The 27,889-nt window shown below is 41.1% G+C and overlaps 2 protein-coding genes across 5 annotated transcripts; one reads left to right on the top strand and one right to left on the bottom strand.

Moving 5' to 3' along the window:
- The first annotated feature begins 102 nt into the window (after positions 1-102).
- Positions 103-11,099, top strand: CLN5 (CLN5 intracellular trafficking protein). 2 transcript variants are annotated; one of them, XM_032677923.1, is made up of 4 exons: positions 103-273; positions 2,110-2,275; positions 3,865-4,090; positions 6,633-11,099. In XM_032677923.1, exons 1-4 carry the CDS (start codon positions 143-145, stop codon positions 7,142-7,144), a joined length of 1,035 nt encoding a protein of 344 aa, XP_032533814.1. In that variant the 5' UTR covers positions 103-142; the 3' UTR covers positions 7,145-11,099. The 2 variants fall into 2 exon arrangements, with proteins under 2 accessions (XP_032533814.1, XP_032533815.1); XM_032677924.1 differs by lacking the exon at positions 103-273 and adding an exon at positions 380-536 and having other exon boundaries at positions 6,633-8,318.
- Positions 11,100-11,686: 587 nt separating this feature from the next.
- On the bottom strand, positions 11,687-26,860 carry FBXL3 (F-box and leucine rich repeat protein 3). 3 transcript variants are annotated; one of them, XM_032677920.1, is made up of 5 exons: positions 26,626-26,859; positions 21,699-22,062; positions 19,490-19,612; positions 16,166-16,337; positions 11,687-14,068 (listed from the first exon to the last, which is right to left on the bottom strand). In XM_032677920.1, the coding sequence occupies exons 2-5, from the start codon at positions 22,059-22,061 to the stop codon at positions 13,425-13,427; spliced, it is 1,302 nt and encodes a 433-aa protein (XP_032533811.1). In that variant the 5' UTR covers position 22,062; positions 26,626-26,859; the 3' UTR covers positions 11,687-13,424. The 3 variants fall into 3 exon arrangements, with proteins under 3 accessions (XP_032533811.1, XP_032533812.1, XP_032533813.1); XM_032677921.1 differs by lacking the exon at positions 26,626-26,859 and adding an exon at positions 25,917-26,199; XM_032677922.1 differs by lacking the exon at positions 19,490-19,612 and having other exon boundaries at positions 26,626-26,860.
- Between the last annotated feature and the right edge of the window lie 1,029 nt (positions 26,861-27,889).

Here is a 27,889-nt window from a genome sequence, read left to right as displayed (position 1 = left end):
GGTTCAGCACCCTGCCGGTAGGCCCTGCCCTCGGCGGGCACCTCCGGCTTCCCCGGGCCGGGGGCGGGCGCGGGGGCGGCCCCTCCCCGCCCGGCCTCCCGCCGCGCGTTGGCTTCCCCGCAGCTCCGGGCCCGGCTCCGCCATGGGTGCTGCGCGCTGCTCCCGGCTCCTGCCGCTCCTGCTGCCGCTCCTGCTGCCGCTCTTGGCGGCGTGGGGGCCCCGTGTGTCGGGGGGGCTCCGCGCCCCGCGGCGGCGCTGGCCGGTGCCCTACAGGTGAGTGACACGGGCAGGGCCCGCCAGCGCTGCGTTTGTTCTGCTGTTTATTAGGCTAAAAAGGCCGTGAAATCATCCCCTTTGTAATCACGGGGAGTTGGTCATTTGTACGATATTTGGTGTGTTTAGGTCGCTAAGTCTCGTGCCAGGCCGAAGGCGGCGCTTGCTGCCTCTGCCTCGAGAGGGATTGCTGCCCCGGGAATGACTGCCCGGCCTTTAAACGCCTTTAATTCCCGCAGAAAAGTTGCGATGAGGAAGTTAGGGTACGGTTTATTTTATTTTTTAAAAAATTAAGTCTGCGTCATACTTGTGCCCGTGGAATGAAATGGTACAAAATCCCGTTCTCTTCTCCAAAGATGCCTGAGCTCCAGGAGAAGTCCTAGTGGTGTTGGGGACAGCAGGAGAGCGCTGTGGCGTTTTACTGGCGAAAATAGCGACAGCTTTGGCTGTGCTGAGGAAATGAGCCCCTTCAGGGGAAGGGCTACGCTTGCTGTGTGTATTTTATGCGGGTTTGCTGTATTAAAGGGAGGTTTTAACTGCTGTCTAATGCACACCTGAAATTTTGAAAGTCTGTTGCGTAATTCCTAGCTGTTAAGTTTGCATCAGGTGATGCCTGAAGGAGCTGATCTTGCAGTCACGAGTTGTTCAGATTTTCAAGTAAGTTCATGAGTTGCAAGGCTGGGTCTTGGGATGGTCAAAATTGGAGTACAAGCCTGTTGGTGTGAAGTGCTCAGAAATGTGGGATTTTAATGTTTCTTTACATACTCATTAACTTGTCACATGCAAGGTGCAGTGACGGGAAGTGGAAAATTTATGGTGCAGTCTAGAAACAGGACTTAAATGTTTGGTTGGCATAAGTCTTTGTTTTCCTTGTGTTCTTTTTCCAGCCATACTCTTTAGGATTTTTTTTCTTGTCCCACCCCCCTCCCTCCCCCAGACAAAACAAAGGCAGACATGCTGAAGTTCCGAGCAAGCTTGGAGAAGAAGTCCAAAGGGAAAAGCAGCACTGTCTCAGTGCTGCTGACCTTCTTATGGTTCAGGAAGTCCTGTGTCCTTGAGTCATCTCATGGCTGGGGAATTTATGCCATTTGGTAACCCTAGGCAACTGAGTATGTTAGACTCTCAGGCAAACTTTACAAGATCTGGACAAGCTGTGTATGCCTTTTAAGTGAAATACAGTGAGTGACTCTGAAGGAAATTGGAAAAGGAAGACTTGTGAGAAAGGTTCCTTGATGTTTGTGTAGAGTATGATAAGTAAGCAGATTCAGTCTTTGGGTTTTGAGGTTTAATGGGAATGAAATGGAAACAGTGATCCTAGCTAGGCTCTTAGACCTCTTTATCTAAATTAGCATAGAGCAATGAAATTTTTTTTCTGAAATTGGCAATATTCTAGAGTAAAAATAACTTAATCTGAGGACCTTTTACAATAAAAGAGGAAGAACAAACTGGTCAATCCCTGTATAGACAAACTGTTAGGAGAATGTTTTTGAAACAGATTTCAAACTATCCTTTATCCAGCATCTATGTCTGTCTGATTTTGTGAGTATGTCACGCTTTGTAATCTGTATCATTTGCACTCCTTCATTAATCAGTACTGTGAACAACACGACTTGCATTCTTGAGCCTTAAATCTGAGGTCCTGTTTCTGCAGGTGTGCACCTCAGCAGCCTTTCAGACTTGTGTACTCCAACCGTTGCAGTGCCTGGATCTCAGAATCAGTCTTTGGGGGTGGCTGAACACTTAAGCTCTCCCACTTGGGCCCTTAGGAAGGCATGAGAGTTCCTCCAGCTGCGAAGCTGTGTTTATCATTCTGTGTGCTTCTCCTTTTCAACACAGGCGCTTTGATTACCGTCCAAAAACTGATCCTTACTGCCAAGCTCGTTACACCTTCTGTCCCACTGGCTCTGCCATTCCAGTTATGAAAGAAGAGGATGTCATTGAAGTGTATCGATTACAGGCTCCAGTATGGGAATTCAAATATGGAGACCTACTAGGACACTTGGTAAGGTGATATTTTTAACAAAGTTATAGTGGCAATTTCAGCTGAATTCAACAGCAGTTGTCAAGAATGGGAGCTGTAAGGTTGGGATATGCTTGTATAGAAGAGTGTTAGAGCACACAAGCTAGGCTAGCTGTAGGAAGGATACTCAAAGAGCACTAAGTTTCAAATAAAACTTAAAGAATTTAGTTCAGCTAAAGAAAAGAGCACAAACAGCACTGTTGGTGAGTTTGAATGTGTTCCCCCATATAGCTGCATATTGAGAGTGTTTTGTATACCCACACCATTATGTTTTGGGTATCTTATCTTTTCTTCTGTGCTAGCACTGGATCAAGAAAATACTTTTATTTATCTTCTTATATCGGATGAAGTAGTTCCTTAGTGCATTAACTTTTTTATTGTTAAAAACTTGTATTTGCTTGAACGTTGATACCTGTATGTTTTTACTATACAGCTTTTAAAAGAAATATTAACCTCATTCCTTTTATGGCTTTCATTACCAAGATCTGTTTTTGGTAACTTGGTTCTGCTCTTTATTACTCTGATGCCCCTATGAGGTTTGTACCAGGGTGAATTTATGCTGATACTTTTGGTCTGTGTTTGGCCCAGACAACTGTAAAAGTTTTGTTCTTTCCCTGCCAAGTTTTGAGAAAACAAGTACTGATAAAGAGGTACCTTGTCCTTGGAAAGGGAGCTTCTTGTATAAACTGTTTTAATTGGTGTCCTGTGATTGGCTAATTGAAGGAGAAAGTAAAGACTGTAATGATGAAGTAGCACCCCCAGACTCACTTGGAAAACACCCCCCGAGTGCAGTACGCAGGCACAGGGAAAGCCACGCGCATGCAGAAGAGATGCACTTACATAATGAAGGGAGTGGGAGAGCCAGAGAGCCTCTGGCTGGGCGGTGATGACCACTCCTGCCTAGGTTGAGGTCACTCAGTTAATTGTATAAAAGCAGACAGTGCTTTCTTGGAGGGGAGCTAACTTCACACCAAGGACAACGTTGCCTTTGGCGGGGACGCCTGCCAGTTCGTGAACTTACTGACTCTCCAAGGATGCAGCTTCTGCTATGGGTAATTATAGGCATGCTAGGTCAGTGAGATAACTTTATGGGCAACAACTGGGGAGGTCGTGCTGGGGACTCGTTTCTCTCCTCCTTCTTCCCTTTTGGGTTTGTTCGTTTTGTTGGCCACCTCTTGGTAATAAATATCTGTTTTGTTGAGCTTTCAGCGGTGTCGTGGTATTCAAGATTCAGTATGGTTCAAACCCTCCCTAATACAGAGGTTAAGGATTCAAAAGTCGGCTTCAGTTTTGATGATGAGCTCCCACTGAGAATCTGCCACTAAGTTACAGAATTTATGATGGATGGGTAGATAAGCTCTGAGACAGCATGATAAAAGTATGAGTGTGATTCAGTCTAGTGTGTTGTGCATCAGTGCAACTGAATCCAATATGTTACAGGAATTCCTTCCCCTCCTCTCACCCTGTTACAGAACAGCTCCCAACATCTTATCTTCTGTACAGACCAAGCTGAAGTTGTTATAATGTTAAAGTTTTGGGTTTTTAGTTGTTTGACTTTTATCTTTTCACAGAAAATTATGCATGATGCTGTGGGTTTCAGGAGCTCTCTAACGGGCAAAAACTACACAATGGAGTGGTATGAGCTCTTCCAACTTGGGAACTGCACATTTCCACATCTGCGGCCTGGCATAGATGCACCGTTCTGGTGTAACCAGGGAGCTGCCTGCTTTTATGAAGGAATAGATGATGCACACTGGAAGGAAAATGGAACTTTAGTTCTTGTGACTACAATATCAGGTAGATTTTAGATGCTTTGGATAATGTTAATACAAAATACAGAGTCAGCCTTGTCTTTATGTAAAGCAGTATCTTTTAATTTATGTTCTGTAGGTTATTTGCAGTGTTAGTCACTGATGCTAATTTCAAACACTCTCTTTAATGCAGAAAGTGGCATGAGGCTGCTGCCTTTTGAACAACACACTGAAGAGTTGTTAAATGAGAGTCATGTGGTGTTGCTGTACCAAAACACTTGAGTCTCTTGAGTGTAAAAATAGCAAAACAGCTTATACAGAGCCATTATGGACTCTTCACATGGCTTCACCAAAACAAAAGCTTGTACTGTGAAGTGGCAGATGACTGCTGAGATAGAAAAACTTGAAAAAATGTTCATTACTGAGCAAACAAATAAGGCATATTTAGAAACAATCTCAAAGATAAAAAAAATATTAATCTCTATTTCCGTCTCCCCATTATCTGTCATAAAAACTGTGCAAATGTCCCCAGTAATAGGTCTCTGTCATACATTGCAGAACAAACCTACGACTTACACCTGTAAATACACGGATGATCACCAGAGTAGCTTCCTGGTACATACTGAACATTGCAATCCTAAAATGAAATGGTCATTTAAATAAATCTAATTGATTGGTCAAGTAATAGAATGAATGTCTTAGAAAAAAAGTTCATTGAGGACTTGGAGAGTTGCATTTTTTGTGACCAAAACTATTTACTCTCTGAAGTTAATGTAGTGTACAAGGCACAGTGGAGAGTCAGCTTACAGGTAGTGTGATGTGGTGCTTTATGTGTGCCCACTTCCACTTTTAGCAACTTTGCTGGCCTCAGTCTCTAGGTAATCTGTCCAGTCTGTTAAGAAATTCTAGGCAGTTCTTTCAGCAGTGAAGTTTGTGGTTCATGACTGAAGTCTTTGATGCCTGATGCAATTGGATTCTTTTTTATGAATACCAAGTTAAATATTTTCATATGGTTCTAGAACTTTTAATGCTTCCTGCCCGAGTGGATTATTTGATGCCCAAGAAAGGTGAGGTTATGCTGGTTCCTTGTGGAGGCACTGTTACTTCCTTGTTTCTCTCACTTCCCATTTCCAAGAAACTTTTAGGGAAGTAGTATATCAGAGGGCCTTGAATTGTCTAGATTTGACTAGGAATCTGAATGTTACTGTGGAAGAGGGTGAGGGGATGCAAGCACAGAGGAACAGCATCATAAGCTGAACTTGCTTCCTTCAGAGAGCAAGCAAAAAGCATCCCATCTCATGGGATAGAGCTTTAATGTATGAAATGGCTGGATCCTCTTAGACTTTGTGAGATTCTGTAGAGCTGTTGTTCATCATTGTCAGACACCACAGTGAAGCCATCTCATTTCCTTTTAAAGCCCATCAGAAAGGTTAATGTTACGTAGGAGTATGTTTCTTCTGTGGAAATAGGACAGGAATATCCAAAGTCTGATTTTTGATTGTCTAGGTATCTTCTAACATACTGTCAATGCAGCCATGCATTAACCTGTAACACTTCTGGTTAATTTGCGATGTTAAGGCCAGAACTTCATATTACGTCCATCTCGGTCTTGTTAGGAGAGACTAATCCTTTTCAACAACATGCCTTACAGAATATGCAGTAGGAAGCTAATGGGGTAGGAATTAGAGAAGATAAGGGGAAACTTCAAACCCATCTACAGTGTATAAGTACCATTCTTGATACAGATTTAATGACTTGCTGTTCTATTAAACCAAGTCACAGGCAATTAAAAAATAAAGTACCTAATCCTTCCACTAAGCAGAGTGATTGTTACATTTACCATGAAGTCCAAAAGCTCTCAAGTGGGGAGTGAAGAGCAGTTATAATGGGGTAGCCTGGGAGGCGAATGTCCATAGCTTTAGTTACTCAGAGGTAGTAGCTAGCAGCGAGACAAGCTGAGTTAGGGATGTCTTCATCATTCCAGTTGTGAAATCACCATCACCTAAATACTCCAAACCCATATTCGAAATAAAAAAAATAATCTTCAAGGTCTTTAAGTTTACTGGTCCTCACATCCCACTCATCATTTGGCTCAATTCAGCTTTGCTGGCTGGGAGGAGCTGCTAAAACAGCAGGGTGTTTCAGTCTAGGGTTTCTTTTGTGAAGAGACATGAAAATTTCTGCCCTGAATTGCTGAATTTGGTTAAAACTTGAAGTGCAGAAATACCTGTTGCTCTGCTGAGTGCTTTGTCAGCATCTCTTGTATATTTTACTACCTGCCCTGTTTGTCTGCACGGATAAAGGAAAATGAGAAGTGTCATGGTTCTCTGATGTTTGGATGTTCTGCTGTAGTAGGAGGAAAAGGGTCAGAAGAAGGAATTAGTTTTAAATAACTTGCAAGTAAATGTGGTTTATTCAGTGGGGTATCACTTCTCTCTCCAACCCAAGCCTTGTGCCCATGTATGGTTAGATAATGTTGTAGGTAAACTTTTGCAGGGGAGGGAGGTGAACCTTGAAACAGATGGAAAGTATTCTGAGTCATGTGTTTGTTACCTTGTCTCTGTAATACTTATTTTCATCTCTTACAGGAACCATGTTTAATGAAATGGCACAATGGGTAAAATATGACAATGAGACTGGTATTTACTACGAGACCTGGACAGTTCAAGCAAGTCCTGACAAACAATCAACAGTATGGTTTGACTCTTATGAGTGCTCAAAGTTTATACTGAGAACCTACCAAAAGCTGGCTGACTTAGGAGCTGTATTTAAGAAGATACAAACAAACTATACAAGCATAATTTTATTCAGTGGAGAACCTATTTATTTGGGAAATGAAACATCTATTTTTGGACCACTAGGAAACAAGACATTGGCAGCAGCTATAAGAGACTTTTACAGTCCATTTAAACCTCATCAGTCAGTCAGAGAGTTTTTTGTGGATCTTGTAAGAATAATTGATCGTGTCATCTTGAATCATCAGTTTTACCTCTTCTACAACTTGGAATACTGGTTTTTACCTATGAAGTTTCCTTATCTCAAAATAATTTATGAAGAAGTCCCTTTACCTGTCAGAAGCAAAGAGTCCTTCGGTGTATAGCTGCTTACTGAAGAACCAAACTTGCCCTTCTGTCAAATTTGGAGCATTACCGTGATGGTGCTAAAGGGTCATACGTTTCACTGCTAACTGTAAAAGTTGTGTTGGGAAGGCTTTGCCAGACACCATGAAAGAGTATGCATTTTTTTTGTTATTACCTGTATAGCACATGAATGCTTCAGCATCTGTGACTTAGCTTCTGTGTAACCATGGCCACATGCTGAGGCTCCTCTGGCTGAGCTTGGCAGTGCCAGAGGGGGAGTGGGGAGGCAGCAGCCTGCTCTGGTCTCCACATGCATGGCCATGCTGTAGCAGGTACCACCTGACCACCTACAGAGGTGGGACACAGCATTACAAGGACTAAATTGGCTTATCTATGTCTTGGAGCTAAAAAACCTGAGTGTCTTCATGAGTCCAGTTCTTTCAACATGTGCCTTAGTAGTTCTGTAGTTCTTTGGTTTGTAAACTGGGGCCCATAAACTGTTCTCCAGTTTTCAGTGGCGGTGGGGGAAGGGGCAGTGAATCTACTAGAAGATGGCATGGGTGGTACCTTTTAACCACTTTGCTTCATTCACCTATACTGTAAACACAATACAGATGGCTCTTCTTTAGTTTTGTGTGTTCTGTAGCACAGAGGAAAACCGAAGTGCCTCTTTTGATGCCAGCTTTGATGCATAACTGCAGTGTTCTAGCAGTTTCCTGCCTTAAAGTCTACTTGAGGCTTCAGTTAGGTCAGTGTCATAGAACTCATGGGTATATTCCTTTCAAATTTCTTTAAAAAGCATAGAACCCTTAATATGAAAGAAGCAATGACAACTTGTAGGGTGTTAACATTGGAGTTAAAAATCTGTGCTTGTCCCAGAATTGCCCATAAAAGGACACTGCTGCTCTTGCTGGCACTGATGCTTGCAGTAGTGGTGCTGTGCCAGCTGCACAGTCCTTGAGTCCTGTTCCAGGTTCAACCTAGAGCAGCTTAGCAACTAGTTAGTTCCCTTTAAACTCAAGTGACCAAAGCCAAGGAAACACTGGCTTCCTGGAACCCACTGAGGTGCCTGCACACAAAAAAATACACCTGCAGCAGTGTAATCATTTCCAAGTATAAGCAGCTCACTTGTATTTTTTTTTTAAACTAGCTGCAGAATGAATAGCCCTCCTACAGAGGTTATTGCTGTATTAGCCAAGCTAATAGGCTGCTGCAGCCAAAGAGGGGCGTACACAGTGATTTGATTCAAAGCATAAGAATGGCAGAAAATTAACCTTGTATTTAGAAAGTCACTAAAACTGATCAGTTGAATTACATCATCGTGTAAGGGGATGAGCATGAGAGCTCGTGTGAGAGTAATGAGAGGATGAGAGCAGCTCTGTTCATGGAAAAGCTGCTAATTACTTCCACTGGTAGGTGAAACTTCATCTTCTGCCTCAGATTGAAAGACTTTGCTCTATTTAGCCAAAGTCACAAGTCCTCATGGCTGAACTGAGCTTTGGATTCTTTAGATTACTGTCATGGTTTCACCCCAGCCAGCAACCAAGCACCACACAGCACCACCAGGAAGGTAATCCAAGAGGCACTAGGAAAGTTAAAAAGGGTGCAGCAAGCCTGTCTACAGAAGTTAGATTCTTGTTGATGACTCATTTTTATGACTTTGAGACCCTCAATGTTGTTGAACGTACATTTGTCTTCCCTGGGAAAAGCCTCAACTTCAAAAACCAGTGTCTGAAGCTGTGAGGGGGAAATTGAATCACAGAACCAAGCCAGTAAAAGTCCCGAAAGCTTCTTCTCTAGTATTTTCTAAAAAGCTGGAGATCTTTGGGAGCCTGAAGGAGATGCTATGGCAGGGTACATCATGCTCCCTCATAGCAGCCTGACAGTGCTGTTCATTCACTGAGCAGTACTTCTGTGTCTCTACTCAGGACCTAAGGAGCCTACACACCAAAGTAATTCTTTTCCCCTAATAGGTGGAGTATTTTGTGGTGCATACAGGAGCCTTACAGAACTGGAAAGACTGAATTCTCAAATACACAGCTAATGGTAGCTGAATCATCCAGCTTCTAACACTCAAAAAGATGGGGATTTGTGAACCAGTAACAGAGAGCTTAGACAACAGAGCTGACTGGTTGCAGAGGTAAAAACCTCATTCTTAAGGAACTTGATAAAAAATAGTTTGTGTGAAAGATGTAATAATTTTTCATGTCCGTGGTCAAACGTAAATTCATGGTTCTGTCAGTACAGGTGTCTAATATCCTGAGCTTTTTGTACTTCAATATCAGCCCTTCTCACTTTTCCTATTTCATCTGTACAAACTGCCTAATTTAACATGTTTTACTCCTGCCCTACTACTCTGGTAGTAGGTAGTAGTGGTACTTGGAGTTGTTTCAAGAGAAAGTTACATCCTAGCATGTATTAGTTGCAAGTTAGAGGACAGTAAATTTCTGGCAACAAAGATGAAGACGACAGGACAGTTATTTGTCAAGGATACTGCATCCCTTGGTGGTAGAAGCAGCAAGAAGCAGCTGTTTGAGGCGAAATCTGTGTCCATTCAGCAATAGATCACACTGCCAATCACTTGGGGATTCTTCCACACAGCCATGTGTGTATTCCAAGTCTGTTTCACACTTTGAATTCTACCCTCAGTTGTAGGAGTTGCCCTTTATTTAACCTCCTTCTGAGGTCAGTATTTATTCCTGCTGGGCACACAGTTGGAGAGCGAGCGAGCCTCTCAACTGGGGAGGGTTTGTGAAAGTTAATTGTTCAGACTGAATGCACAGCTGGGTGGGAATAAACTCCACCAGCACAAACTGCAGTCCTGGAAGAGGTGCAGTTGTTGAACAACTAACTGCACTGGAATTAGCTGAAGTTGTTGAGTGCAGTGCTCTTTTGTAGGCAGAATCCAGAATCCTTGAGTTAGGCCTTCAGAATTAGATCCAGAATAACACAGAGCTGATGAATAGCCCACTTCTGCAAAGTTTAGACAAGCCCAGAATAGGTCCACAAAGATTACACTTTTGTCACTTAAAAAGCAAGTGTTAGATGTCACAAACAGCTTCTGTGCACCTGATGATCTGTTACTGTTTGTCACTGAAAACCACCTATTGACCTCAGGCATCTGAGATGGACAGCCTCCTCCTGAAAGTCACACAGAGGAGCAGAAATAGTAGGATCACACCTGGCATCTCACTCCCAGCCAGGTGGAACTCACAGCACTTGCCCAACAGTAGGAACTAGGGGACTGTCCTTACTGCCAGGCTCAAGGATAAGCACCTACTTTCTCCAGTGGCTGTGTCGTCGAGTCTTTACTCACGCTTTGAATACAGGACTTGTTCATCACTTTAGACTGTTTCTGCTCCCTGCTGTTATGCAAGCTGCAGTTAAGGGTACAAACACGCAGTAATTCTGCAATACAACAATTTCCAGGTCTGCACACTGGTCTTGTGCAAAAGTGCTTAACTGTTACACCACTGAGCTGTGGGGCTGTAACCCACACTTCATTCCAGGAGAGTTCCCAAGTGAAGCAGATCCTGGCTGGTCATACCTCAAGGTCTGAGTGTGCAGCTCCTGCTCCCCAAAGGGCCGTGCAATGAAAATTGCTGGTACAAATGCTTTCTGCCTTCCCCCTCACAAACCCATTCACAGATGTTCTGGATTAGGAGAGCTGCCGCCTTCAGTATTGTAACTTGTAGGCACTTGTGTTCAGAGGTAAGATTTGTCACTGCACGCATTAACAACTCCTACCCAAGACTGAACAACCAGGCCAACACTGGATTGGATTCTTCTGAAAACAAGAAATAAAAGGTGAAGTCAGGGAAAAATGATGCAGCTGTCACACCCCTGTTCACGTTTCTAGTGAATTTCATGAGTCTGTGGTAGTCATTACTACTTATGCCATGATTTTTATGTATTCATTATTCATTTGTTCCAATGTGTAGAAGGCAAAATAAAATGTAAAAAATTTGCTAAAAAGGAGCATCGTAGCAACTCTCTTGCCTAAGAAGTATTATAGCTGGACTGTTTGAGCTAAGGATGCTGTAATTGGTTTGGTGTATAAAAATTGTTGACCTTCAGCAGAAGAGACAGCTGCTTTCAAGTTATTTTCTTATCCTTGAACATATTGATAACCATTACAATACTGTGTTGCATCCAGGAAGGACTTTTTGAAGTCTGTGCAACAAAACAGAGGCTTCTCAAAACAAGTCAGTTACCTTACTGGTGAAGGAGTTCTGTTACAACCAAACACGTCAGGGTCTGACCACAGGTCCCTCTGTGAGCAGCAGAATGCTGGGTTGCAAATACACGAATTCTAGAAGTTGTATGTGGTATTTAGGTTGTACCTTTCCTTTCAGTTATTGCTGCTACCAACGTGTTGGCAACTTACCTTGCAAGTATCGGGACCTCTGTAGTCAAGGTCCAAAGAGGTTTTGGCTGTGTTACTAGTGGGATTGCCTCACTTTAATGTAGTGAAAACCCCTCCTCTTCCCCAGATTGCAAGTGTTACTCCACCTTATAATACAGGCAGTTCTGAGAGTCAGGTTACAAAAAACATGGAGCTCTTTTACTTTTATGGACTAAATATATTGACACCTTTTATACAAATAAAAGCAAATTATAGTATTACATTAATTTAACAAATTCTAATACAAAACCCGCGTATTTCATAAAATGCAATTTTTAAATCAAAGCTCTACAGAAACATCTAACTCCTCTATAAAGATGTCCAGTCCGCTGAGCATTGTTTGCTCAAAATATAGTTATGAACTTAAATACACTCGTAAGTGTATGACACTGAGCTATACATCTGGATAAACATTACTGAAATCAGAAATGAAGGAAATCTACTTACTACCAGAAGGAGCTGTACAGCTCAAGCGAGAGTTCAGCCCAGCCTGCAGCCCGAGCAGCTCTGCCTTGCTGATGGCTGACCACACCTGCCAGACATGCAGCTGTCACGTCAATGCTTTAGTGTTACCAATCAGGAACGTCAAAGAGAAAATAACATAACTGTTGGCAGCAAGAAATGAAGTCACAAGCCACATCCAGATCACAGGCAATGTCTTGCCTACACCACTTACAGACTAAAAATTTCCTTTAATAAAACTGATTTATCAAATGTTCAAAACAAATTTTTGCCTATCGCTCTACTTCACCAAGTTTACTCCTTTTGGGTTTTTAAATATTATGAACTGACAGAACTAGCTGAATTAAAGGTATACAAAATGATTATCTATCAAACATCCACTTTGTACATAAACATTTCTGAAACAGATTTACAGTATACAGTTAGTTTATACAGCTTAAGCAACTGTTACAATGTCATTTCTCTCAAATTGAAAGCAGCCAAAAGGTCTAAGGTTTTGTGAAAAGGTTCTTGGTCACCATTCAAATTTCACCTTTCTTATCTCACCTTATTCACACCCATGTCATGAGAATAACATTGCTGGGTTCATTTCATAAACTGTACATTATTCCATCTCACTGTATGCTGCCAAGCTGGTTAATGTGCAAGAAAAGCTCATTAACTACAATTTATTTTTAAATACAATGTATCTACATTTTCCCCCAGAATGCTTTCGCTTCCTGAGCTAGACATAAAGTACCTTAAAACAGGTTTAGATGCAGATCTGAGACCCCATAAGCAAACTACATTAAAATGCGTAGAGAGGGGGGAAAAAACCCCACACTGCTTTTGGTAGCTCACACTACTGTTTGAATAAGGTAGCAAACTTACTATTTGAATTGTCTAAACTGTTATTACTGTGTATTTCTCTTGCCTTTTATGATTTTTATGTAACAATGTGTATATTTCACAGGCTACTAAACACTTATAAACTTCATCTTGTCCTCTAGGTGACTGGATTAGAAATGCTACAGTCTGCAACAAAAGCATGCAATTTAGTTGGAGTTTTGGTTTTTTAAGATCAAATCTGGTTGCGTTCAATACTACTATCTAAATCAAAGAAGGACAGCATATTAAAACTGGTATTTTGCAGGTATTTCAATATTTTAGATACCTTTTTTTTTATTTCCAAAAACACTTGAGATCACTTTCAATGAAAACGATCAAATCTAAAACAAACCTCATTTTTGTTTCGATGAAAACAGGCTTTGGAACTGTCAATTCTATTTTTGGATCTGGAGTTCAAAAATAATTTTTAAAAGAAAAATTAATTTTCTAATCAAACAATGAATTAACTTGCAGTAAAATCTATATTATTAAATAAGCTTTTATCGCAGTATGGTAAGCTTGGGTTTAAGGTGCTATTCCATCTGCCCTGGAGTCTCTTAAGGACTTTACCATGTGGGCATCATGTCTGGGAACCACACTCTACCGAGATGCTTTGAAACTTCCCAATGAATCTGCTCTAAGTTGTATTTCTGATCAGGAATCAAAACTTCCTCCATGATAGAAAGCTGAGAGAGACGACCGCCACACATCTTCACAAACTCAACAAAGGCACTGCAAGAGACTTCACATTCTCCTAGGCCAACCGCCGACAGGTACTTGCACCGCTCGGCAATACAGATCAGCTCCTCATCCAGCGGCCGCAATCCATTGGCACACACCACCAGTTCAACCAGCCGAGGACACGTCATTCCAACGCGGCCAAGTACGTCTTTGCTTACTGATCTTCCGAAGTAAAGGTGAGTGACAGGTATTTCGTAACGAAAGAACGGGTCAAACTCTTCCTCGTACAAGAAAAAGTACATTACTAAATTTACTTTAGGAGAATGCTTGATGAAAGCATCCCAGCTGCTCTTCTGAATCGTGTGGAACTGAGTCTGCCCAGGATTTTCACTGACAACGTCAATGCGCAAGTGTTCTAACCTGACGTGCTTTTCAGAAGACAAAGCAAGCAGCAGCTCATCACTCAGCAGGTGGTAGTTCAGGGCCAACTCACGTAAGCCATGGCACTGGTCAGCCACGCAAAGGATACCTGGCAGAACAGAACATTATGAGAGGGGCTGCACAGATAAATGTACTAATAACTGAACAAGAAACGTAGGAGTGCATTTGTTTATGTACGTCAGGAGAGTGCAAAGACCACCTATTTTAACATGCAACCAAGACCTAACATCAAAACAAAATCATACTGGACAATGTGAAAATTAATCTTTTTCACAAGCACGACCTTGTGACCTCTTTGCACCTACACAGTTCAAGACAGACATGCACAATGCGACTACATCACTATTTTGCTCGGGAAACAAAGAAGTTAACAAATATATAAACAGAAGTGACAAATATAAAGATAGCATATTCTGACTGTTCTGCCCTGCTGTAAGACCACATATACTCAACTTCATTTTCGTAAAAAGTCCTTACTCATAGTAAAAGTATTCCCCTAGCCTGTGCTGTAAGAACTGCTGTCTCCTCTGTGGCCAACAAAGCAACTGTGAAAAAAAGTTTTGTCACCTGCAGAAAGCAAACGTAAAATCAATGCTAGATTTTAATTAAATACAGAAGCTGCTGCAGTCAGTATTTGTTCTTTCTAATGAAGTATAAATATTTAAATCTGGAAAAGCTACAGCAAAAAAAGGCGGCAAAACACTAAAAATTGGGAGCAGTAATTTCTAGAACAGCAATTTCCAGACTCTCCCTTTAATGAATTAATATAACCTGCTGCTCACAGAAGACAAAAACATTAACAAAAAGAATTCAGTTCGGTCTAAGGTTTCCACTTATCCTATTTGTACATAGAAGCGATGGTACCATACTGGTAACAGTACTGAAAAAAAATAAAAAGCACTAAAAAAAGCATCCAAGTCCTCTGCATTTCATGTGACCCAGAAACCTGTGAAATGTGGGATACGGCCTTTCCATTAATAGAGGGGCTGAGAACATAGCATTTAACATTCCTCCTGACAGACATATTATGGCTCATATACTTCTCAGACACAAAGATTCTCAAGAAACAATTTTAAGTCAGAAAAACCAATTTAAGCAATCCCCTATCTATGATTACAAAGCTTTGGACAAAATGACATTACAGTTTATGTGCTGGTGAACACTTTGCTGGACCAATCTGCTGCATAACAAACCTGCACTTTCAGGACTTTTTTTATACAAAACCAAACACGAGGTTTTGTCTGAGCGCTACACCTGCAAAAGGTATTAAGTCTGTTTTGTTTGTTATCACTACAGTAACATGCCCTCTTCTATAGTACAGTTTTCCGCACATATTAGGAATCCTGCTGGTGAATTTTACACATAATATACCTAACACTTCCAACTGCAATATATTTGCATGAACAAAGTTATGATAACTACAGTAGTTTCCACTCATCCTCAGAAGAGGAATCAAACTAAGTTGCCAGCATCTCATTTACAATTCCTCTTCCATTTCTCAGTGAAAAACTCTAAGTGTTAAGCCGACAGGCTGTGAATAAATCTTAAACTTGCTGTGCATTGTTGAAGTTCATAGAATTAACATTTGCCGAAGGTTTGTGCAATCTTGACTCATTTCATTCTGCTACAAGCAGACTTCATTCTTGCTGCTGACACAGAGTGTTAATGCTTTGGTAACAGCAGAAGTTCTGCAGAGCTCAGTCTCATCTCCACTGTGTTGATGCTGTCTGCACTTATTCTCCAGCAAGAGATCAAACTGCTTTCCTTCAGAACGACTAAAGCAGCATCTTCATAGTCCATGATATGGCAACACTCAAAACCCACACATAATAAAATGTGGAAAAGGAAGTCGCGTTCCAAAAAGCTTGACTATACTGGAATACTTAGTCATTGCAAAAGTAGTGCACTATTAAGCCAATACATACTCTTTAAGTTCCACATGAGATTAGTTGTTTGCCCACAACAGACATGCACTATTAGCTCAGTAGTCACTCTGCAAGTGGCAGGATAGTTGGCCTGACCTCCACTTGAAAGAACTTTCTTCAGTGACAGGTGCTGTAAATACCACACTCATCCTCCCTCCCCATTAAATTCAGACAGAATTTAATGCCTGCATCATAAAAAAACCCCAAGCAACAACAACAACAAAAAACCAAAACGATCCCACAAAACCACAGCAGCTTACCAGCTGGAGAAACATGAGGACAACTGCTCATTTTCAACAGTTTGAGTGTGTCACTATTATTAGCCACGAGCACTTTGAGAGATGGATCATCTACTGGTGTATCATCAATCTTGAGTGAAGAGAGGGATTTGGAGTTTACAAACACTACTGTCAGTGCAGAAATAAAGTGAGACTAGAAAAAAAAGAAAGTGTAAATGAAACAGGATCTGAAGTAAAAATCTCAGTGGTTTTATACTGTACACTGCAATCTTAGTTTTCTTGTACTTACTGACAGCATTTGCTGAAAAAGCATTCTTTTGTTATTGCATAACTAAAATTAATACTAAATCTGACATTTTTTAGTAGAGGAAGTGTAATAACTTTTTGCTATTAGTCTATGTATGGCGCAAATCAGAATGTCCAACATTAAATGCAAATCCAGAACCTGACCCTGGACAATTCACTGTACAAATTTAAATCTAGAGAAAGACCATGAGCAAAGGGAAAGTCCAGAAGCCCTAGTTTTGAGAATAATTTGCAAGTCACACTCTAAACAGAGCATCTTCTAGAAGAGGAATTCCCACATGGCAAGTTGTACTGCATTGGTGAGATGCAAATCAGGTCAGGAGTGGCAACTCTGTAATGTTGTATTTGAAGCAAACGATACTACTGCCTGCCTACCACCCACCCAGAGGATTTAGGTTTTGAATGGATTTATCTTGGAAAGCTGCTCACTGGAGTGGTCCAAACGGAGCCAAGGAGCAAGTGACCAATTAATTACTGATTAAGCAGCATAGATAATGTAGGTCCAGTGCTCAAAGTTGCTCCTCAGCATTTTTACATAACCACTGAAACCTATTAGTAAAGACAGAGCCCAAGGTACCTTTAACTTGGGAAACATAGACTAAGGAGCAGATACAGCAGTGCTTGTAGAAACCACTTGTGATATGGAGGAAGCAAATAATTAGCTTATCTTCATGATTTCTTACAAGACTGAGTGAACAAAAGACTTAAAAAAAGTATTTTCTCCTTGTCCTATATTAAGTTTCCATAAAATGACCTGCTACTTTGATTTCAATACTGTTTCACTCTGAGCCTCATGCGCAAGTCCTAAATAAAATTATATGAGAGAAGGCCTGGCAACAGTATTCATTCATTCTTACCTGATATGTTTGTGAATTTTGATGAAACTCACACACAATTAGATTTAGAAAAGGAATTAGTATTTTCATGCTAACACAAACTTTCAAAGTCTGTTCATACAAATGGAAACAAGTGCAACTCAGAACCTTTAGGCACTTTAGCTTTAGGGATCGCTCCAATTCTACTGGCAATATGCTGATTACATATGTTACGTACAAAAGAAAAGGTGCTTTAATATAATTTATATTATAAAATACGTTCATGTTTTAATTATTATATTAATATTTAATAATAATTTAATAACATTTCCACTCTGTATTCTGAAAGGATTAGCACTGTGTTTTTATTCTCTATATTTAGAAATTAATTCCCTTCACTAAGAAGGCTGTTAAATAAAAAGGCAAAGAAAGTTAACCACGTTTGTAAAAACAAGTAACTCGAAACTTCTAGTTTGAAGAGCTAACGGAAAACAGGCAATATCCCAACATGTAAAAGCCCATCTTTTCAATACTGCCACATATGTAGCCTGTAATATGACTCTTTAAAAGATTTATGTAGAATGCACTTAGTGAAAAGACTAGCAACACCGTCCTAAAAATGATTTACAAACATTTGCCCGATGTCATGTTGTTACTTGAAAACACAAGAGCACTGATAAGGATAATGCAAAGTAGTTCAGACCTCCTATACAGTGTGATAAAAATAATTTTTAAAAAACACACCATAAAAAAAACCCAAACCACTGTATAATATTACCCATTTCTCAAATCCGTTCATCTTTGTGTTCTTCTCATCTAATGGGCCTGTTACTAAGGGCTTCCCTCAAGAACTCAGCCATGGTCCAATTCAATTCTTTAGTTTCATTAGTGGTCCAGGAAAATTTTAAAATCACTGCCGGTCCCATATGCCAGTGACAGTATTATTTGAGAAGTAAACATCAAAAGGTAAATTATGCCCAGAGCTGATTTTGGTTCATTCTGAATACATTTTTTAAAGACCATGTGTAAACCTATTGGGAACAAAACCAGGAAGCCTGTATTTTAGAAGCCTTGAAGCTAAGACCATAGCATGAATAACTACAAATAATTACTCAGCAAGAAGAATAGGACCATAACATATCCCTCCAAAGACAGCTAAATAAGAGAGCTACAACAACATTCAGATCAAGAAAGAAAACAATAAGCAAGAGCTGAAAGGACAAAGTATTCTCAACTCACTGAGAATGTGGATTGTTTTCACTACATTCAGGTTTTCTTGTCATCACAACTCAAAGCACATCAAAAAAGGAAAAAATCATACCAAAACTAGTTAAATACCTGGAAAGCCTCTTTGAAAAAAATCAAGGATTAAAAATACATATTCAAGAGAACTACATGATGTGGCTGTGACCACTGGTAAGGACAGTAATTGATAATCCTTCTGTAGGTAACCTTGCTTAAGCCCTATAACCTACTTCCTTTCCCTTGGCTGTCTATAGTTCCTCCTTGTCCTTGTGCCATCACCAGCAATGACATCACTAGGATCTAGCTAATAGTCTAGTTATGTCCTGCTCTTCACAACCACTCTCCTGCTCCTTACCAATAGTATACCTCACTAGCAGGAATTCTTTAGGAGCATGCGTAATAGATTTGTTATCTTGTAGATCAGATGCCTTCTATCAAGATCTGATTTTTGGTAAACTTGTAAGGCAAAAATCTGACTGAAAATTTCAGAAATACACTGCACTTCACCTAAGAAGCTGATGCTTGACTGCATGACACGACATACTGAAAATCACGACCACGTTGTTTTCCAAAGAGAGCTCACTGATCATACAAGCCCTGTGGCAAGTCCCCAGGAATAAAACTCTACCCCTCATTTGATTATCACTGTGTCCTAAACATCCCCCACAGCACAATTACACAGACCTGAAGCAGCTAGCCTCTTGACTTGCACCACACTGTTCAGTTCTACATTGGGGTCAAAAGACAGGAGGACTTGAAAGAACAAGGTCAGGCCTAAGATCTCACATGATTCAGAGAATAAGTGGAACTTTAGATATCCTTGCAGTACATCTCAGTTCCTCCCTTTAATAGAGCCCAGTAATAAAGTTTTCTTTACCAAAGATCCATATTCCTATGATAGAACTTTTCATAAAGTTATAGAAGTACTGTATGAAACACTGCAATGCTCTGCAATAGAAAAATATTCATATTAAAATACCTTTGGTAAATCCATGAAGCTTGGCCGGGCAGTTGAAATTAGCCCAAGTGTTTTCAGAGAGCAATTCACAAGCTGGGATAAAATATCACAAGCTGCTTCTGCAGATTCCTTGCTACTGTCCACCTTAAAACAAAATGGGATTGCACGTTCAGAAAGCACTGCATCAAACATATTCTAACTTTTTATTTCATTTTACCTTCTGCAATGTGACGTCAAAAAACCCTCACAAAACACCTCACTGAGAATCAATCAACATCATTCTTTTTTTTTCCAAAAAGTATATACAAAAAATCCAAGATACTTTGCTAAAAATTTACTACTCTGCTAAACACTTTGGTAAAATATAGCATGGTGAGGGGTCAACTACACAGTTTGTTTCAAGATACTCAATCCACATCAAATAATAAGGAATTGGAGGTTCATTTGGGTCCAGAGCCTACTCCAACTCCTCTTTACATTCTTCCTTACTAAAATGCAGCAATTCTGTAAATCCTTTACTGGGTGCAAAAACTGCTTCTTTTTACAGTGACTGAGTTCATAATATTGAGTTGCTGGAGAGTTAGCTGCATTATCATATGAACCTATATGACTGGCCCTTCATCATTAATACCGCAACAGATATGCAATGGATAATCTACCAAAAAAAAAAATCAAACCAAAAACCACAAAACTAAAAAAAAAAAAAAACCACCACAAAAACACAAACCCCAAAACCTTCATTAGTCAGTTTGCTATACAACCCAGTCACTTCTTGTGTCTCCAGTGGATTTCCCCTGACACTCAGACATGCTTTCTGAATAACCCCTTACACACAGTAGGCTTTGCAAACCTATAGAACAGTATAAAGTTTGATCACAGGATCAAATTTAAGCCTACCATAAGCCACACTACCTTGTCAGCAACAGATGTAAATCCAGTGAATGTTCATTTTCTGCTCAAACACACACTGAAAAAACTTCACTGTCAACAATCCAATCCTGCTTGCCTACAAAAGACACCCCTCATGTTTTCAGCCTTTACAGAGTAACAGTCAGTCAGTGTACCTCGTGTATTCTGCAACACCGAAGGACAACTGAAGCAACAATTTCAAGAAATGATGCGAGTATTGCCCTACCAAAGAAGGGCATCTGAAATTCTTCAAAATGACTTAGTGTAAAGAAATGCAGACAGCAGAAAAGACACCGGAAGGTCATTCCACTAGAGCTGTAAGTTTTCTTTATTTGGACACTGATAAAAGCCCGGCAAACCTTGCGATAACAGCTCGCATCTGGTACTGGAATCAAGCAGTAGCAATACATGTGATCAGGCAGAGGTGCCTCAGCTACCCACATGCTGATGATTCCTACATTAGAACTGCCTGATCTCATAAACTAGTATGTTTGTCTTGCTGCAGAGGTCATTTCCTTTCCAAATTTCTCACACAGCTGATGCATACACTGCCATGAGTTTCACAGCATCCTTCCAAAACACAGTGATAGGTAAGCTACCACTAAAGGTTTTCATCTGCTGAAAACAATTCCATATGTTAAGAGAACCAATTCTCACCAAATGGTACTTCTCAGCCAGGCACAATCAGTACACACACCATCCTGTGCAAATTCCATGTACTTTTTCAGTTAACTGAAACACAGTTGTGCTGAGTAGACAATCCCATACAATTTAATATTAAAACTACTAGTTGCTGACTAATAGTACTGAAGTCACTCTGCATATTAGATGTTTTCTTACCATGAATATTAGATCCAACTCCCTACAGGATGTGAAATGGGGAAATGCTCAATTTATGCATCTTGATCAAACTTAATTCTGAGGCAGGAACCCAAACATACAGTTGTATCAGAACCGAAGTATTTCTGTCCACTCACTGAGGCAGAATTTTAAGCAGCTAAGCTGCTACAAGAAAAATGGGAAAAAAAAATAAAAATCAAAAATACCACACCACCAAACAAAGAAATTTCCATCTAACAGAATGAAGGCAGTGAAAAGGTATGTTCAGGATTTATTCCAAGTTTTGGTATTTAGGTGAAATATTTAGGTGAAAATACACCTAAAAGAGACAAATTAATTAGCAGGTAACCTCCATGTCTACATGTCCATTTAGAGAACCCATTTCTTCAGTATACTAAGCTGGAAAACAAGGCCTTTTACTACAATGTCATATTTCTTCTAAAATAAAAATGTTTTTTAAAAAGCCTATAAAATACACTACCTTGAAGCTTACATACTGCAGGTGATTGGAATGCCTTTTTATTATTTGCTTGATTAGTTCAGGATGTGTGGTCCTCAAGTTCGATGTAGCTGGTTGATTCAGTTCAAACTCAAAACACCTCCAGAGATCTGGCATATGAAACACTTGGTTCCAGCTTCGGCAGACCTGGGACGCATGAGCACGATCCAGAAGGGGCAAGTACTGAAACACCTGCAGGATAACGTCTTGAAGCAGGTTCGCCCAGTCAGGACTCTGCACAACGATGGCTTTCTTCTCTGTAACCTTGTGTCTCTTGCTTTCCTTCTCAGTTGTCTCTCCCAATGAACTGTTGTTGGCCTCATTAGTTTTCCTTCCTCGTTTCATTCTACAGAAATAATAAAAAAAGAAATTCTGAGAACAGAGCTGAGAACAATATTAATAGAAAACTATGAAGGTGAAAAAGGATGTTTTTTGCAATGACACTTTTGCAGGGTTTTTTTTCCCTGCCATATAAAAAGGGAAAAAACCCAAGTAACAATGAAACTGAAGTAGTAGTCTAGAAACAATATTATCATCTAAACTGATATGTTTAATATTACTTCTTTAATCATTAACAGTGCCAACCCATTTATAATATTCACTCTCAGTGGTTTATTTTTGTGCTTGAGAACATTTTGAACCTAATTTGTTTTACTGCTTTGTTGATTATCGCTCCACTGTTCTACTAAATCCAAAGATAATACTCTAAACAAATTTTGAACACTGACATTCATATTGCTGCCCCAGTCCTATTCATTAGAAACAACACTTGAAACTGTGGAAGAAAAAAATAGGTAAGGAAGTAAATAAAGAATGTATGCAGGCTTGCAGACACTGCATACTGCAGATGTTGTATCTGACCAAATATTTTTTTTCCCCTCAGACATTTTCTTTTTAAAATGTATTTATTTATTTAAATGACATTAATTCCATAGGCATCTGTTTTAAATCAGTATCCTTGAAAACATATTTCATCAAGAACACTGGTGTGCTTCATTTTTTCAACTAACAAAAAATAAGGATTATGAAAGATTTCCAGTAACAGCCTGGAAGTTTCAACCTACAAAAAAGGTTTACAGAAGGGTCAGAAAACTTTCTGCAAAATTATATCAAATTCAGCAAGCCTGAGGCAAAAGGTTATCTCACTCTCCACAGCATATACTTTTTCAATAATGATGTAACAAACTGAAGTTCTACCATACGTTACATTATTAAAGAGAAACCCCCCTACCACTACACATATCTGAAATAAATCTAGCATTGGGTTTTGTTCAAAATGTGTTCTTTTGTACATGGTATCTTACAACTGAACTTAGCATCTGATTTTTAAAAGCCTCAATAGGATGCACATCATGTCCTGAAGAGCTACGAATAAGACCTCACACTAAACTACAATATGCTCAATTCCAATCTCTAAAAAGATGAGAGAATCCAGGGATGGGATGGGCTTGACATGTATAAGCACCCCTAATCTTCCTGATTTCTATAAGATAAACACAGACTTCACACACAGTAAAATCATTCCGGTTTACATTCAAGTACCACCACATGTATGAGACTTTCATATGCCCAATCCTTCTGGGATCTGGAAAGTTAAGCTTCCCTGCTATGCACTGCTAGTAACTAAAAGTTTGGAGTATTTCTTTAAACTGAGTGCAACTTAAAAATTATACTGTTTATAATCCAATGCACACAGACTATTTTCTCAAAGCCAGCACCTCCTTACCTATCTTTAAAAGACTTTAATCCTAGCTACTCACATGACAGAAGCAAGCTATCACTTAAGGTGTGAAGCCACTGATAAGATGATGCAAGCAAACCTGAGCATGCTGTCACGAAAGACTGATGAACTGTATTTGTCTCAATTTTTTTCCAGTTTCATTTTTTAATCCCAGTAGCAACTAGGGGCAAGCAGAGGATGAAAACAGTAGTGGGCAAAAATGTCTACTTGCTTCCTGAGAACTATTTACTGTTATTCACAGCTCTCTACTGTGAGACTATGCAAAACATGACTCGTGTACCAGAACAAGCTTTCTGCCCAAGAGAGTTCTGCTACTGAGCCAATAACAGAAGAAAAGCAAGAAAACTGAACAGTGACTCAGAACCCTCTGCAATTAACAAAAATACAAAGAAAGTGGATTTTGCAACTGTGAAATCTGAATTAAATTTATAACTAATCAAGAATTAATTAGCAAATCCACTACAAGCCTGTCATGTTTCTGTTTGAGGTAACTACTCACCACAGGACAAGAATAATATTTATAATAAGCCAGTTTACTCACTACAGGACAAGAATAATATTTATAATAAGAAAGTTTGAAATGCAACATTCCTTTAAATTTTAGGCTAAACAGATATTCCAAACAACTAGGTTATAATAAGCATTTACCACAGGCAAGCTATTCCCTTGCCAAATTTAGGACAGTGTGTTTGATGTCTAAGTCTATCCAAAGCCATCTCTCATTAATCTGGAAAAAGCTACACAAGGTACTGCTAAGACTTGGCTCTCCGAGTCTTCCTTACAGAGAGATCCTGTCTCATCTTCTGCTAGTAAGGTAATACATGTGCATAAATTTTCTGGTTAGGTATGCTACTTTTATCACTGCATTAAGATAGGGGGGTTTTTTCTTTACTTTTTCTCTCCCTTTTAGAAAAGACCAGGAGTGAGCTGCCACTGACAAAACTGGAAAAAAGGCCTCTGAGATGTGCTGATAGGAGGGGACCAGGTCATCAACAGACAACTCAATCTGCACCTCTGAGCTAACTGGGATGAGTTCTAAGTAGATAAATATATGCTGGTTACAGATCAAAACCCACTCTTGGAAGTTGTGGGGAACTGTCCCATGTTTTCATCAATAGCGAATTTAAAAAAAAAAAAAAAGATAATAAAGCCATCACTAGAGCTATATTGATGATGAATTTCAGGTCACATTCTTCCAAGAAAATAAGATGTTACATGTTCTAAGTGCCATGGCTTGCAAAGCAGGGGACGGGAAAAAAACAATTCCAGACTTTTTTGTTACTGACGTCTTGGACGCTCTAGTAATTAAAAAGAGAGATAAGTATAACTTTTCAAAAATATTTTCTTGTTGGAACTTTTTCCAAAGAGAAAAAAAATGTCTAAGCTCAAGACTAAAAAATATGATTTTAAGAACTGCATGACTGTTTTGTCATCTAACTTTTGGCCCCTTGTTTCAGAACTTAAAGTATTGGAATAGTTTTTAAAAAATGTAACTGCTTTCAGCCTGTGTAATAATAAAACAAATACAAAATTCAAAGAATGCAGATTTGCCTACAGAAGTCTGCAGAGCCATCCAAGAAGATACTTATTAAAAAAATAAGGTCACTTAAGAAAGTAAACCTTTCTGCATATTTAATATGGAACAGGCTTAGGAATATTGCCTAGGAACAGGCACACGTGGTTCAGATCACCTTTCTTAATGTATCTGATAGTCTAAAAATCAAACTATTTTGAATCCCAGCCCAACTTTTCAACGAAGAACACATGGATGCAAAATTCCATGCTAGCATTGTACCGTATAGGTACAACCTATTTTTCAAAGGATGATTATTTATCACTTCTTACCAACGCCTGAACCATCAATCTTGCTTTTAACTCTCCCTGGCATACTCAGGACACACATATCACTGACCAGTTTTTCCAAGTTGCTGCTATAATCAACTTTGCTTTAGAATCTAAGATCAGCCTGGAGAAGAGGCAGCTCAGGGGAGACCTCATCACTCCCTACAACTACCTGAAAGGAGGTTGTAGCCAGGTGGGGGTTGGTCTCTTCTTCCAGGCAACTGGAATCAGCAAGACAAGAGGGCAAGGTCTTAAGCTGTGCCAGGGGAGGTTCAGGTCGGATATTAGAAAGAATTTCTTTACAGAGAGGGGAATCAGACATTGGAATGGGCTGCCCAGGGAACTGGTGGATTCTCCGTCCCTGGAGATTTTTAAGACAAGACTGGATGTGGCACTTAGTGCCATGGTCTAATAACCACGGCAGTAGTGGATCAAGGGTTGGACTTGATGATCTCAGAGGTCCCTTCCAACCCAGCTGATTCTATGATCTTGACAGAAAAGCCAAGATGGTAACAAGAAACCCCAAACCAACAAAAATACCCAGCTCTACCAGGGCAGAGAGATGGGTGAAATCCTGATGCCTGACTCCTTAAGACTTTCCAAGTGAGTTTCCCCACCTATTTTACCGACTTGTTTCTGAACTCCGCACTCGGGCGCAACCCACACTATCTTGTTTGCAAAAGTCACGTCCAACCCTAATCACACAGTTCAGCCACCGAGGAGGAGGAGCAAAGCACGTGCTCAACATTGTTTTTATTGCCGAGTAAGGTGCAGCCAGAACACAACGGCAGTTCAAAAAAGAAAAAAAAAAGAAAGAAAACAACAAAACCAAACCAAACAAACGACTGTGCAGAGCCGTTTACGCCCTCCTGATAACGCTTCCCCAGGAACCAGCCCAGTGAGCTCACTGCTCTCCCCTCACAGAAAGGCTGTTCTGGGAACAGCAGGGACGCGCTAAAGGGGGGCACGGGCTCTCAGTGGGGGCGGCCCAGACACGAACCCAACCCCGATCGCCGCGAACAACCCGTTCCGCTGCACACAACGGAAGGTTTCACAATTTATCACAGCTACCACAGGAAGGCTGCGAGGCAGCGAACCCCCACAAACACGGCGGACTAGGATTTCAGGCTCTCCCGCTACTCCCGGGGCAGGATCCCCACAGGGTCGGCTCCTTCCGGCCCGGCCCCGGCCCGGGGCGCGGCGCCGCGGGGCTCCCACAGCCCCCGACTTCTGCCGGCCCCGCGGCTCGGGCCCCGCTCCCCAGGTCTGGCACCCTGAGGAAGGTCCCGCTGCGCCGCCGCTGCCGCCCCTTTCCCGTCCCTTCACCTGGCGGCTCCCTGCTGCGCTTCGCATTAACCGGGGCTCGGGCCGCGCTGGCGCCTCCGCTCCGGCCACATCAGCTCTCTCCGCCGAAGTCGACCCCAGCGCCGCCTCCTCAGCCCGGCTGTCCGGTCCGTTCCGTCCCGCCCGCGTCGCTCCTTCCCTGTCTCCCTCTCTGTTTACTTCCCAGCGGCGGAAGCGACGCGTACCAGCCAAAATGGCGGCGGGCGGGCGGTGAGGCGGCGCAGCCCCTCCCCTGCTCTCCCGCCCCGCCGCCGCCGCGGCGCCTCCCGGTGAGGGACAGCGGCGGCTCCTCCTCCAGCCCCCTGCCCTCCTTCCCACCACGGCTGAGCTCCGCCTGCCTCGGGCAGGAAGGGAGGAGGGAAGAATAGAGGGGTACCGCGGGAAATCACAGAATCAGTTGGGTTGGAAAAGACCTCAGAGATCATCGAGTCCAACCTATGACTAAACACTCCCATGTCAGCTAGACCATGGCACTCAGTGACATGTCCAGTCACCTGTAGGGACGGTGACTCCATCACCTTCCTGGGCAGTCCATTACAATATCTAATCACCCCTTCTGGGAAGAAATTCCTTCTCATGTCCAACCTAAACCTCCCCCGGCGCAGCTTGAAGCTACGTTCTCTGGTCCTGTCACTTGTTACTTAGGAGAAGAGGCCGACCCCCACCAGGCTACAACCTCTTTTCAGGTAGTTGAAAGTCACTCCTGAGCCTCTGCTGCTCCAGACTAAAGAACCCCAGTTCCCTCGGCTGCTCCTTGTCAGACTTGGCATTCTCGGCCACCTGGGCACACTGGATAGCACCAGCAATAGAGCCAGGTATTCACTGGTACAGTGAATTATCTCTGTGATTTGAAAGCCCCGTGCCAGGCCAGCCTTAGGAATAGATGTAATGGAGAAAGCAAACCATGAATGCTTCCTGGAGCTGGCAGGCACGGGAAATGATGTGCTTGGGATACTGCCAGGCAGAGAAAACTAAGTGATTTGTGACATTTCCCATGGGCTGCAAATGCCTTGTTATCCTGTGTCCCCACATATGTGATGCACCCCAATACAGGTTGTTTTTCAGCACTGCACATGACCGAACTCTTTACAGTTGTTGAGATTCCCAAAACTTAATTATTCACTTATTGCAAGATACAATAAATTACTGCTTGAATTGTTATGATCTCAATTCCTGTAATTAAGTTTTTTGGAAACAACTGGATGTGATCCAGTGCTCTCCCCAGTCTTAAAATGGCTTTGAAACA

This window comes from Chiroxiphia lanceolata, chromosome 2, assembly GCF_009829145.1.
Source record: "Chiroxiphia lanceolata isolate bChiLan1 chromosome 2, bChiLan1.pri, whole genome shotgun sequence".
Taxonomy (NCBI): domain Eukaryota; kingdom Metazoa; phylum Chordata; class Aves; order Passeriformes; family Pipridae; genus Chiroxiphia; species Chiroxiphia lanceolata.
Note: the sequence above shows the minus strand (reverse complement) of the source record. Positions and strands in the feature narration are given on the sequence as shown.